Genomic DNA, 14674 nt, shown 5'->3' with positions numbered 1-14674 from the left:
CTTCCCTGAGGAAACGACATCTTCAGGAGAGCCACAAAGGTGTAAAGAGAATGAACAAGTGGAAAGAAGAGTATGTACAATGTCTATGGCCCAAGTCTTAAGGAAGTGAAAGAGCCCGGTAGAAGGACTAGAGACAGATCACTGGGAAATGAGAGCAAAGAAGCGGAGAAGATAAACCTTGCAGAGTAGTCTGGGTTACTTTACTTTTAGGATATATCTTCATCCTAAAGGTAACAGATACATACTACTGAAGAATTTTAGTTGTATTATTATCTGAATATAGGATCATTTGGGCTTAATTCCGGGCACAAACTAGTAGATCAATAAATGCTTATCCTCTCCTAAACAACCTGAAATTTTTTCTTTATTATAGCAGTAGTTTACTTAATCAGTTAATAATTACAGTATTTTTATTAAATGAATTAGCATTACTTAATTTTAATTTAATGCTCATTTCTTCCAAGTTAATAAAGTAAAATTCATATTGCAGTAGAAAGAAGAAATTGTTTATTCAACCATAATATTATCTTGGATATTGTTAAAAATTAAGCACAACTAAGTTTGAATCATTCTATATTTGATTTTATGCTTAGTTTTATATACTACATATTTTGTAAAATATATTCATACCACCATGAAATAGAAGCAATCAAACAACATAAAGTTGTAAATGACAATTTAAGGCCTCAGAAGTTCAATATTATATATTTATGTAGCAAGATATGCCTTCAAGGAAGATTGAAGAACTTATTTAGAAACCTTTGTAGTTTTTAGTATATCAAGTATCTAATCCACAATACAGTGTTTGTACACTATTGACTAAGATATCTGGTTATTCAAATTTCTTCTATTTCTTTCAACTGTTTCTACTAAAATTCATTAAGACAATTTGCAAACAATAAAATAATTTACGTAAAGCATTTCAGCCATGCAGCTTTACATTTGCATAGAGAAAAAGAAGCTAAGTTTACTGATTAAAAGAATGTTAAGAATCTCTGGTAGATTACCAGAGCTACCAGATAGGCATGACATCAGGGAACCACATTCTGCCCAGATATTTGGAGACTTCAGTGTGGATTTCATCTAAACTATACTCTTCATCAGGGATCAAAACTTCTTCCATAATGGAGAGCTGTGTCAGCCTTCTCCCACATAGTCTTACAAACTCAATGAAAGCGCTGCAGCTAACTTCACATTCACTGAGGCCCAAAGCTGTCAAGTTTTTACAGTGTTCAGCAATACAAATAAGTTCATTATCAAGAATTTGAAGACCATTAGCAGATATCACTAATTCAATTAGTCGTGGACAGTTAAGAGCTATCCGCCCTAGAATTGTTTTGTTTACTGAACGACCAAAATATAGATGAGTGACAGGGATTTCTTCTTTGAAGAATGTTTCAAATTCCTCTTCTAATAAAAAGAAGTACATAACAATATTTACTCCAGGAGAATGTTTAACAAGTGCATCCCAACTTTGTTTTTGAATAGAATGAAATTCAATTTGTCCAGGGTTTTCACTCACAACATCAATTCGAAGATGTTCAAGGTTAACATGAGTCTTACTTGAAAGTGCTAGGAGAAGTTCATCACTTAAAATGTAATAATTCAATGCCAGTTCTCTAAGGCCTTGACAATGATCAGCTACACAAAGGATTCCTGTGAAAAATGGGGAAAGATTCCTAAGAATAAAGAACTGTACTTATACTAATATAATATCTAGTTAATTTAAAAGTGATATCACTTTTTATTTGCTAAAATAGACAATGTTTCCTGAAGAAATGGATGCTAAGATACAAAAACTTATATATAATAATAAAATATATAATATATAATAAAATAGTCTCAAGAGAAATAATTTGAACTCTATCTACCATGCAGATTAAGACTTCTTTTGAAAAAAGATTACTTTGGTGAATTATGCTTCATAAGCACATTCTTTTCAATAAAAACTTGCTACTATCATTATAATAAAAAAACATAATTCAAGCTTACCAGATGCTGTCAGTAATATGTGGACTACAGAGAAACTTGGCAATGGGTCAGGTAAGGCCAAACTCAAAAATTAGCCCTTGAATGTTGACCAGAAAATAAAGGCATCCAAAGTGGAAGGGAGAGGGGAGGGCTAGAACAAAGTGGTGTAGGAGCACAACAGGCTATGGTGATGGACTATGGGTCCTTTGGAGGTGGATGTGGCAGGATAACTACACCTGGAGGGGGGAATACTATACTTCCAAAATACCAACAACAATGTGAACTGTTATTACAGTAAAAAAAAATTATGTGTGTGTATATATACATATATATGTGTATATATACATACATACATACATACATACATATATATATAAAACCTACCATCAGATGAAACATGAGGACAGTTACTCATTTTTAAGAGTTGTAGCGTGCCACTATTATTTGCCACGAGAATTTTCAATGAAAGATCGTCCACTGGTGTGTCTTCAATTTTGACTGATGATAACGACTTTGAATTGTCAAAAACAATTCTAAGTGCTGATACAAAATGAGACTTGCAAGTAAAGAGAAAAAAATTATGAAAAAAATTACTGAAAAATCTACAGCTTCAATTTATTAAAATAATTTATATCATCCTATATTTATAACATAGTAAAAGCAATCAATGTATTTCTGTTTCCACAGTATTGTTAGCCAAGTAGAAAATATTTTTATGACAAAGTGTAATTTTATATTTTTATAATTGATAAATGAAATGGTAAGAAAGACATTTCAAAAACTTGTGAACATATCTTCCAATTATTTTCAATGTTAAGGATTTGATTTTTCAAGGTTGGTATATTTTAGTCTGAAGACCAAAGCCATTCTATGGGTTAAGAATGGGTTTTATAATTTTAAATGACTGAAGATAAATTTAATAATATTTTGTGAGTTATGAACATTATATGAAACTCCTCCAATGTTCACAATTAAGTCAGATTGGAACACAAACAATTCCTTCGTTCACATACTGTCTGCACTGGAGATCTGACATGCAAAATCCAAAATATTTATTATCTGCACCTTTTCAATCTCTATCCTAAGAATAAACAGAATTTTTATTCATCACACTCCCTCTTGTACTTCCTGCACCTAAAATAGCATATGACACAGAGAAGGCCAATATTTGTTGATAAAGAAATGAATGAATGATATCATATGTTCTGGGGATATAATTTTGGTGGCAAATTATCTAAACAAAGAGATTCTGAAAACTAGTATGGTTTGAAAACTGAAAATCCAGTGATTATTTATAGCTTGGCCACAAAATAGTAGACTTTCACAAGTTTTCAGATCTGACAGTTTTTGACACAGAAAGTCTCGAATCCAAATTCAAGCATGATCATTTTTCTTTTTACAAAATCAATTTGGACTCAATCAAAGGTTGTACCCTATCTATTAGAATGACCAAGTTGGTTACAAGTCTTAACTCACTTAAAAAATCTTACTGGTTTATACTAATTGTAACTGATTGATACAATATTTAAATGGTGGACAGCTAGATGTCTTTATTAAGTCCTTATGGTGTCAGAAATATATTATTCTCTTTCCTTAAGAAATATACTGTTCGGTGCCCATTAATCAATTTTTAAGTTTTTCAGTACATCGTTTTTTACAGTATCAACATAATTGCTTAGCATTTTTTAGTGCCTTGTGAAATGCTGTATTTTTATCTTATTTTTCCTTATTTTACAAATGAGTTTATGAGAGAGTCATGGCTTTGCCAAAAAACAAAGTTCATTTAACTAGGGAGGGAGACACTGAAAAGGAGTCTGTTCGCTACTGGTGCCCCGTGTGGTTAGCACCAGCTAATCTAGAAGCTGACCTTGGAAGCCAGTGTGCAACATTAAACACAGCTTAGAATCTAAGAATTTCAGTTTAATTTGATTCCATAGTTCATAAGCAAGGAAGTAAATACTTAGAAGGAGTAAGTTTTCATCTGATTATTTATATTACATTAATCCTAGGATGACCCACTTTTTTTTCAGCATATGTCTTAAAAGGATAAACAGGCTAGCAAAAATGTTTGCTGAAAGAGCCACAACCCAGTTTAATAGAGAGAAGATGTTACTATTCCTGCATGATCATCTGCAGCAAAGTTTCCATTATCTAATTTTACTGATAACCATAATTTAGTTGCTTATTATATATCAATTATTACTCTAATTCTATGTTTATAGTGGTAAAAAAAAAAACATGATCAAATCCTTGCTTTCAAGGAGTGTATGCTTTGGTCTGGAAAGAAAAGAATAACCATGTTAAATAAATAACTTCAAGTACTAATGAATAGTATAAAAGGAATGTAATATGATAGAGAGGAAATAGAAGGGGTTGCTATTTTTGCAAAAGTGGTCACAAAAAGCATTTTTGAGATGGCACTCAGGTTGAAGTCTTGATGAAGAGAGGACTGTTGATCATTTCTGTGGCAGAGACTGCTGGTTCCTTCCTAACAACTATTCATCTTTCTTTTTTGGTAACTCAGTTCTAAATTTTAGCTGGGCACATTGCCACTAGCCTAGCCTACCAGAAATGTGGTACGACAAGAGCTAAGTTCTGGGTAATGACTATATAGCTGCATTACGTGGCACCCCTAGCTGGTCTCCTTGGAAAAAAGAGGGGACATACTCTTCTTTTCTCAATTCTTCCACTCAGTTGCCTAGAACAAGAATGTGATGGTTAGGTCTTAGAAAGCCATATTGGACAAAGAAAACATCTTAGAGAAGATGGAATGACTGGAGTCTGGGTTTCTAACACCTGTCTATCTAGTAACTTCATATGGGCTATCTTACACATGAATTTCTTTGATGAAAGAAACAGATCCATATTTCTTTATTTTATTCCACTGTAGTTAATAAATTTCTATCAGGTGGACTCTACTAATTTAGTTCATTTAATCAAATTTTATGTTGTTTTAAATCCAATAGAGAGATTATATACTTAAAGGAAAAACATTCACTATTGGTCCTGTATTTCAAAGTATACACTATATTCAAAGTAACCAAATAAACTGGATCTTGAAAATCATAAGTATATTTAAATTTTATCTGAATGATAGCTCTTATAGAAACAATTGATAAAATTATGAAATATTTTTAAAGAATAAAACATGTACAAGCTATTTTAGTCAACAGAAAACTGTTTTAACTAGTATTCCAAATATACATAGGGTAAGGTTTGTTTTAGGAAAATAATCCTTTTTTGGTCTAGTATGACAAAATTTAAGAATTTTAGTATATTTCACAAAAATGTCTAACATCTTTACCTTTAACATATTCACAAAACTTGGCTTGGCTGTTGAAATCAAGCTCAAGGTCTGGATAGAACAATGTACCAGCTGAGAAAGTATATCACAGGCAGCTTCTGCTGATTCTGTACTACTATCAACCTACAAAAACAAATTAAAGTCTTAGTTTCCTAAGAGTAACTTACCAAAAAGTTACTGGCAACATAATTATTAAATAGAATTCAAGTACTAAAGTTTATTTGTCACTTAAAGCTGTAAAATAAATCAGTGATTTCTACACAAAATGTCTGATAAAATGTGAGAGACAATAACAAATTATCTTTCTAAGCATTTCCTTCACACTTTGAAATCTTTAACAATTACCTGGATTTAAACAATAGCATCAAAAAGAACAGAACTGAAGTTTATATTATTACACTATAGCTTAAATTTTATATTTTAATCTACATAAACAAAGACAAAAACCAGGAAATCGTTAGGATTAAAATCCTGCACAATTCATTAATGGCTTCAATATAATGATATAGATACACAAAAATGTTAGCAAAATATAAATCACCATTTCTATACCACCCTTATTTGCCTATTTTTCTTACTTTAATGATGACATATTGGAGATGGGCAGAATATTCTTTAATGATCTGCTGAATGAGATCAGGATGACTGGATTTAAAATATGAAATAGTTGATTGGTTCAGTTCAAATTCAAACTTTCTCCAGAGATCAGGAATATGAAAAACTTCATTCCACGTCTTACATACAGAAGAAGCCCGGGCTCGATCTATTAAAGGAAGATACTGGAAAATGTGTAACACTACATGATGAGGTAAACTTCCCCAATCGAGTAGAACAGTGCACACACGAGTCTGGTTGAGAGAAGAGTAGAAGCCAAGTTTTGACTGTTTTGCTGCTGGTGATGACTGGACAATTTTATTCACCACAGATAAATTGTTCCTCTTCATTCTGAAAACATTAAAAAATGTTAAGTGATCATTATCCCCACCCACAGATATTTGTGCTCTAATTGTACAATATTAGGAAATGAAAAACATTTAATTTTAAGCAATCTTCAACACTCATGCCTTGATAAGCACTTTTATGTGTTAGGGAAACAGATGAATGAGAGAAGACCTATACTCAAAGATCTATGGTCAAATGCTGAAATGCATGGTAAAAGTCGTAACTGAAGTTGTGATAAGCTGCAATGAAAGAATAAGATAATGATATGTGATTGAGTTTGTGTGTTGGAAGAGATGATTGGCGAAGTTTCGAAGTGGAAAAATCCTAGGAAACAGTATGTGTATTTAGTCCTGGTCAATTACTATACAATTATAGAGAAGAGAATAAAACATGCCTCTGTAATAGTGCTAAAAATTCTTGGAAGTTCTCAGAAACAGTAAAACAATAAAGCAGGGGTCTTGATTAAGCCCCAGCTCTGCTCTTTATTAACCATGTGACCTTCTCTGAGAAAATTAATTTAGTCCTCAATTTTCTCACATGAAAAGCTGGGGGAACAGCAGGACCAAGTTCATAAGCATTAAAGTACTTTTAAGTGGCAGCACACAGTGAGTGCTCAATTTATTGTTGCAATCATATTTGTTAACTGATTTGTTAACTGATTTATTATTTGAGTCAAAGCACAACTCTGACAAAAAATCAAGTGATCTCTGGTAATTTTCAGATGACACCGGCACACAGGATCTCCAGAAAAGGTGGAAAGACTATGTGTGCATCCTACCTGATGCTCACAGGACAACAGAAACTAGCAGAGGAATGAACATTCTTCTCCAATAAAAAGAAATGATGACTCTCCAGACATTAGTCAGCTTGAGACATAACTAAGTTCTGAAAAATTTCAGTTCAAGATAATACCAAGTACTGAGAGTTATCATACACCTATCTTTTATTTTAGAATCCGAGGCATGTTAAGTAAACAACCAATTTAAACACAAAATAATGGTTAGGGTGCTTCTCAGTTTTATTTAACTAGTTAAATATTTAACACTCTTTTCGCCCTGAGTGATAGAAACATACACACACACACGTGTGTGTGACTCAGTGTCACATGGATGCTTACCTTCAACTACAAAGAACTATTTGTTTACTATCTAAATATCTATGTCATCTGAGTCACTATGTCTGGTGTGAAACGAACATAAAGGTCCCAAAATTAGAACTGATTTATAAAGTCACAACACAAAATGAAAACACATTTTCAGGGTTTTGACAATTGACAAAATAGCGACAAAGCATTAGTCGACAGAACTACGAGACATACTTTGGTCTGACTAAATTTGTTAGGTGCATAACTGAAAACCTGTTCAGCAGTCCAATATAGGGTCTATGGTTTTGCTGACACCAACAGTATGCCAAAGTATATGCTCTTTTGAAAGGGCAGGTCTGGGACTATGGTGACAGCACGGGCGCGAGGAGGTGGTGGGAAGTCCATGGGAATTACAACTGAGATGAAAAAAATGTAAAAAAATGAAGACTAGTGTAAAAATATATAAAAATAAAGTTAATAAAAAAAGAAAGGGTGGATCTCGTTTTTAATGCTTATTCCCTACAGTGAAATATTAGAAAAAAATGTTATACCTGATTCCTCACCAGAAAAATCAGTAAAGCCAAAAACAAAATGAAGACATCATCCAAATGCCAGTCAGAAAACAACTGCAGTTCTGGATAAGGGAGTTAGCTATATAGTAAATCTGACTGAATGTAACATGGGTCAGGTGTTAAAATTATGTATTAGTAAAAGAATTAAACTTTTAATTCACAGATAGAATCATCATACTATATGTGAAAACCAAAAATTCTATTAAACTTTTCTTTTTCCTTGCCTACACTATTTAGAGCATAAAGTCTGATACATCATAAATTTCATATGAAGTAACTTTATAGCAATGAGCAACAGTGAAAACACATTTTAGAAAATAAGGGAAATTGAGCTTCATTAGCTTGAAACCCTTGATATGAAAACTCCTGCTTAAATATATACAGCCATTTAAAAAACTGGAGTATTTCTTTTTCAAACTACAAATTTTCTTACCTATAAAAGGTTTCCAAGTTACAGTCCAGTCAGAACAAATGCAATGAAGTAACTGCTGCCATGGGTACTTGCCAGCATCCACTCGATTTTTACTTCCTAGACTGGGAAAATACCACAAAAACACATATATTCATCAGAATGCATTAATAAAAATGCAGTAATGCTTATGTTTTGGATATTTATTTATAACTGTATATACTGGAGGACTTAGTTAAGAAATTGATTCCCAAAGTATTTTTTTCTACCCAGAGGGTGAAACCTGTCCACTAAAAAAATCTTAGGGCCTCCCTGGTATGGCAGGGGTTAAAGAGACAGTGCTATCAAGTTATGAGCCACTGCAGCAGGAGTCAATACCCCTGCTGGCCAGGGAACTAATCCACATGGCACAGCAGACATCTCCTGTCTGGCTTGCTGCTCCCCTCAGCAATGCATTTCACTAGATCTGCCTATTCTGCTCCCCACTCTCTCTGATGAATCCTCTTACTCCCCCAAACCTCTCCCCCCCACCCCTCTGGCCTACACCCCAATTCTTGTATGCATAAATAAATAAATCTTAAAAAAAAAATCTTAACCATTTAGTGGAAAGACATTATCATTAGCCAGGAATTACATTGAAGCACTACTAAAGGTTGTGGAAAAAAAAATAGAAGTTTGTGGATCAAATAGTCAAAGATTCTGAAAATTCACGTTTTAATAAAAATGTATAGAGAAGTAATTTTTAAAATTTCAGGAGTACATGAATATATTTATTTGCTTATAGGTTGTGTAAATTTTTGAGTTTGAGTTTTTAGCAACAGATAATAACACTATAGTAACAATAATTGTTAGCATACAAATAATTTTCATTATTTATCATTCCGAAGACATAGCTTTTTTGACTGGTCCACTGTTACCAGAACACATGCTTCTGTAGTTTTAAATTTTTTTTCACTTCTATTAATAGATACAATCAATGGATTCATACCCAGCTGATACTCTCTTTGAAATTGGACCAAATTGAGGCAGTGTGACATCAAAGTTAACAGCCTTCTATGAACATGGAAGAAAGTAACATTTCTACACCAACATAAAACTCAGTGACTTGGCATCATGCCAAAAATCCATACAATGAAAATACGTAAATAAATGCATTCTACCTCTTTTGAAAGGGAAATTTGACTATACAGAAAGGAAGGAGGTAACTGATGAACCCAATAAAAAGTCTCTTAGATATCTACTGCCTAACAGCTGCCAGCTCTCTCTCAGTCTTATGCCTAAAATAGATTTTTGGAGGACAAGCAAGGAGAATGCATTTGAGCTCAATGTCCACAATTTGATTTCCCCATTGTCATCTGTTCTATTATCCAAACCACTGTTTTTGAGATAATGGCAAAGCTGGCTCTCCTTCCTGCACATTCTACCCTAGGAGGCAGGCAGGAGCTACAGGGCACACTTTCAGAGGCATAGCATGAATAAGAAAAAGACAAGTGGATGTCTTGTATTCCCTACTCAGCTGACATACAATTTTATTCATCACTAAACCTTTCCTACTGCATATCAATATGGCTAAACCGGTGTTTAGCCGGTGGGCCACTCATTATGCTATAGAATACTCAAGTAACCTGGAAAGGGTATATACAGAGGAAAGGTATATAAAAACACATAAGAAGACAGTGGGCAAGTATCTACCGAGTATCAGTTCATCAGTGTTTTCATGTTCATACTAATTATTTCCCTGATTTTGAGGGAACTGGAGTGCTATTTCAAAGTCACCATCTGGAATTTGGAGGATGAGTAGAAGGATACAACCAGAAAACAGGACCCCCATCAAGTGATGGGCCATACTTCCAAAAAGGGAGGATGGGCAGTATGACACTGATCTTTAGCAGAGTATGAAACAGGTTTTTTAGCATTTGTGAAAGAATGTGATAACTGAAACTCAAAAGTCCCTTAGTAGCTTCAGCAACCATCCCAACCCAATTTCTTTTTTTACTAATTTGATGGATCAGGTAACCATGTGAATCAAATCCTCTGTAACTAGGAAATTCTCCACAGGGTTTCAAAGAAAAGGCTATCCAAAGACATATAAAAGACTGAACATCCAAAGCCAACACAATGGCCAAAATGGAAGGAACTCTCTTCTACTCCATCACCAAATACACCCAGATTTATTATTAAATGAATACACAAAATACTTTTAAAAGTTTCAACTTTTTAATTGTCACAAAGCCAGAAATATGTATAAATACTACAGATAACAGAAGAGTCAGAACTAACCTAAGAGGCTAAACAACCCTGTTAGAAGCAGCAAGATGAAGATAACCAGAAATACTCGCCAGGCTTTATTTAAGGTACTTTCTAAAGGGACACACTGAGAAAGCAGGTTGCTGCCACTATAGGCAGATGGCCACTGCTAAGGGGTCTGAAATTCCAGTCAGTGGAGGTATGACAAAAGGATATTACCTAACAGAACTGAAGAAGTGTTCCAAAGTACAGCTTTCAGACAAGTAAAAGCCAATTGTGTCAACAGATAATAACCTCCTCTTCACTAAGCTAAGCGTCCCCCAGCAGAAGACAAACCTGTTATTTAGGAAGGCTATCAAAAATATGTATGTACTTTGCAGCCCATGTGATCTCTAAGTTCTTGCCTAAATTTAAAAGCTAGTTTTTTTAAATATAAGAAAGTCAAACTACAATCTCATCAAAGTTTCAACGAGACAAAAGATATTAAGTATTCACATCCAACAAATCCTTCCCAAACCAGTGACTGGAGTTTCTGGTGTTCTAGAGCTTTATTTAACAATGTTCTACACTTGCTCAAAAATCACCTGGTGGTATTACACTATATTTAAAAAAGTTCCCACAGTACATGGAGGTATGTTGTGATGTGAGAAGGGGGTTACAGAGAACCTGGATTAAGCAATCTGTTAAAAATGGCGGGCAGGGGGAGGGGCGCGTCAGTCAGCACTTTCCACCCTTCCAGACTCTGCAGGAGAAAGGGGGTGGGGATCGGGGGTCTCGAAGCCAGGCCCTCTACCTGGAAGCTCTTCCCAAGTGGTGGGTACCCTGGGACACAAGAACTAGGTCAGAGGAGTCCAGAAAGCATTTTGCAACACTTTTCTGAGAGAAAATAATTTATTTTTCAACTTCATCTTTGAGGAAAAGTTTCTGGGACAGACATAATGGGAACATCCTAACAGTGGGACTCACAGGACAGCTTTGAGACTGCTTTACTCTGGGACATTGTCAACTCTTAGCTGTCTGCCTGTGAACTTGAAATAGTCGCACAAAAATCACAGCACTGTGGGCAACCACCGCTCTACAGCGCACATCTGACGGAGAAGTTAGATGAACGCAGCCCTTTACACTTTACCCTCCAGAATGCCGAGAACCCCGGTGCCTCGCGGGGTCCTGAAGAAAAAACAAGGTAAGAAAGGCACACCCTGAGATGGAAAACGCCAACGAAAGACCCGACCTCGGGGCAAACCAAACGCCAGCTGCGCCAGTCTTCCCAACACCCCCCCCCACCCCCCACCTGGACCGGGTCTGCGGGTGGAGTCGCTCCTCAGGGGGTGCCCCCACCTCTGCCTCGGGCGGCCAGGTCACGCCTTCTCGTTCCTGACTAAAACGCCGGTGACACCCCTTCCCCAAAACACCCCCCGCCTGAGGCGGGACCCGAGCTCCAGCGCCGCTTCCTTGAAGCCAGCTGAGGCGCACAGCGCGAAGACCACCGCGACCCCCAGAAGGAAATGCTACCTTCAGACAGATAACCGCGTGTCTCCGCGCGTGCCCCGGCTCTCGCATACCACGCAGGGGCGGCGAGCCAGGCCAGCCCTGTCCGCGCTGGGAGTGGCGGCCCCGGGAGCTCCCAGCGCTCCGCCGGGTGGGAGCGAAGACCACCAAGTGCATCCGCACTCCACAGCTCCGCCCCGCGCCGCGGCAGGCCCCGCCCTGGCCCCGCCCCTGCCCGGCCACGCCCCAGACGTGCCCCCAGACCGCTACGCATGCGTCGGGTTTCACCTAGCTGAGGATGACTTACAGCTCTCAGGACTTCAGGCAAACCTGTGGGCCTTCATAAGAGAAAGTGTGGTGGAAAGTTTGCTGCCTGTTGGTCTTCAGCTAAGTCATTCTGCCTGCCTGCCTGCCTGCCTGCCATGGCATTATAGAGCAGACTTTCCATATGGCAGAGAATTAACAGTTCCACTTTCTAGATCTTAACCTCTCTGCTAAGTGCACCCCTATATTAATATAAAGATACTTGAAAGGTGACGTTTAAAATATCAAAAGTGATAACAGTTCTGTGTTTATTACCTCTATGGCGTCCCCTTGTCCTGTGCCACATCTCATCCCCTGGCAATAACCACTGACCTTCCTTGTGCAAAACAAGACATTCGATAAATGCACAAGTTTACTGTGAGAGGTTAGGATCTATTACTTAAATTTCTTTTTTTTTTTTGAAAACCTGAAGTCAAACTATACATAATATTCTGAACTTCTTCTGTTGTTTACTATATCATGGACATAATTCCATGTTAACACATATAGCTCCCGCAATAGTTTTTTTTTTTTAACAAATAGCTTCATTCAAATATAATTGACAAAATAAACTGCACATCTGTAAAGAATACAATTTGACAAGCTTTGACACCTTTGAAGTCATCACCGTAATTAAAAAATGAACATATGTATGTCTCCCAAAAGTTTCCTTATGCCACCTGTGGCCCCTCCTTTATTCAATTCTGTGATCTGCCTTCTAACACCATAGATTCCCACGCACTTTCTAGAATTTTATATAAGTTGAGTCATGTAGTATTTAGTCTTTTTGTTTGACTTTTCACACTCAACATTAGTGTTTACAGTTTCATCCATGTTGTATGTTGTCATGTTTCCTTTTTTTTTTTTTAATGGCAGAGTAGTAGTATATTATATGGATATAGCAAGGTGTGTTTATCCATTCACCTGATGATGGACATTTTGGTTATTTCTAGTTTTGGGCTATTACAAATATAGTCATTATGAACAGTATAATATGCATCTTTGGTCAAATGCTTTCACTTCTCTTGAATAAATACCTAGGAGTGTAATTGCTGCATTGTATAACAGGTATGTGTTCAACTTCTAAAAAGACTGTCAGTTGCAATATATCAGAGTTCCACCTCCTTCACATCTTCACCCACACTTTTAATAGGCATCTACTGGTATCACATTGAAGATTTAGTGTACATATCCTTAATGAATAATGATATTGAGCCTTTTTTTTTTTTTGAGTGCTTATTGGCCATTATACTTTTTTTGTGGGGAGGGTCTTTTAAACTAGATTGCCTGATTTTATTTTATTTTTATTAACTTTGTCAGTCATTTACATGTTTATATAACTTTGGGAATACATTTACCCCACCCATATATGTGCATACAATCCTTACCTCCCACTAAACCTCCCATGCCAGTGCTGTCCTTTTTTCCCCCTACATCCTCTTCCTGTCCCCTTTTCCCTCATGATAATTAGCAAAATTTTTACTAAGCTTAAGATTTGTTTTACTTGTATTTTGCCAATATGTTGCATTGTTACTTATATTCCACAGGGAGGTGAAACCACCTAATACCTATCTTTCACTTTCTGGCTTAATTCACTCTGCACTATCACCTCCATCCAGGTCTATATATTTCATCTTATTTTTAAGATTTATTTATTTATGCTTACAGACCTGGGATACAGGCCAGAGGTGTAGTGGGTGAGAGGATTCACCAGAGACAGATTGGGGAGTAGAACAGGCAAATATACTGAAATACTCTGCTGAGGGGTGCAGCAGGCCGGTCAGGAGAGAGGTCTGTCATGCCATGTTTGTCAGCTCCCTGTCTGGGAATTGAACTCTTGTTGCAGTGGCTTCCGAGAGCTTCATAATGTGTGCTTTAACCAGTTGCACCACCAGGGAAAGCCCTATTTCATCTTTTTAAATAGCTGTGTAGAATTCCACTGAGTATCTATCCCATAATTTTTTATCCAGTCATTTGTCAATGGGCATATAGGTCATGAGCTAGCAACTGAACAGTCTGCTGTTAACATAGAAGTACAAAATTATTTTCAAATTAGAGTTCTGATATTCTTTGGGTAAATATGTAACAGAGGGATTGTTGGGTGATTTACATATTCCTTTTAAAATTCGCCATGCGGTTTTTCATAGAGGTTATGCCAACTTGCACTCCCACCAATAGCGGAAGAGAGTTCCTTTTTTTCCACATCCTCACTGACATTTGTTATTTCCATTCTTTTTATTCTGAGCGAGTCTCACAGGGACAGTGTGGTATCTTGTGGTTTTCATTAAATAAGTGATGTTGAGCAATTTTTCATGTGCCTGTAGATGTTTGAATGTCTTTTTTTTTTTTTTTTT

At 36.2% G+C, this 14674-nt stretch overlaps 1 protein-coding gene across 2 annotated transcripts; it reads right to left on the bottom strand.

Moving 5' to 3' along the window:
• Window positions 1-642: 642 nt before the first annotated feature.
• On the bottom strand, window positions 643-12191 carry FBXL21 (F-box and leucine-rich repeat protein 21). 2 transcript variants are annotated; one of them, XM_004686747.2, is made up of 6 exons: window positions 12042-12191; window positions 8307-8407; window positions 5854-6220; window positions 5276-5398; window positions 2356-2527; window positions 643-1656 (listed from the first exon to the last, which is right to left on the bottom strand). In XM_004686747.2, the coding sequence occupies exons 3-6, from the start codon at window positions 6217-6219 to the stop codon at window positions 1013-1015; spliced, it is 1305 nt and encodes a 434-aa protein (XP_004686804.1). In that variant the 5' UTR covers window position 6220; window positions 8307-8407; window positions 12042-12191; the 3' UTR covers window positions 643-1012. The 2 variants fall into 2 exon arrangements, with proteins under 2 accessions (XP_004686804.1, XP_012583271.1); XM_012727817.1 differs by having other exon boundaries at window positions 12092-12191.
• Between the last annotated feature and the right edge of the window lie 2483 nt (window positions 12192-14674).

This window comes from Condylura cristata, unplaced genomic scaffold (assembly GCF_000260355.1).
Source record: "Condylura cristata isolate star-nosed mole 26May11 unplaced genomic scaffold, ConCri1.0 scaffold00021, whole genome shotgun sequence".
In the NCBI taxonomy this organism is placed as follows: domain Eukaryota; kingdom Metazoa; phylum Chordata; class Mammalia; order Eulipotyphla; family Talpidae; genus Condylura; species Condylura cristata.
Note: the sequence above shows the minus strand (reverse complement) of the source record. Positions and strands in the feature narration are given on the sequence as shown.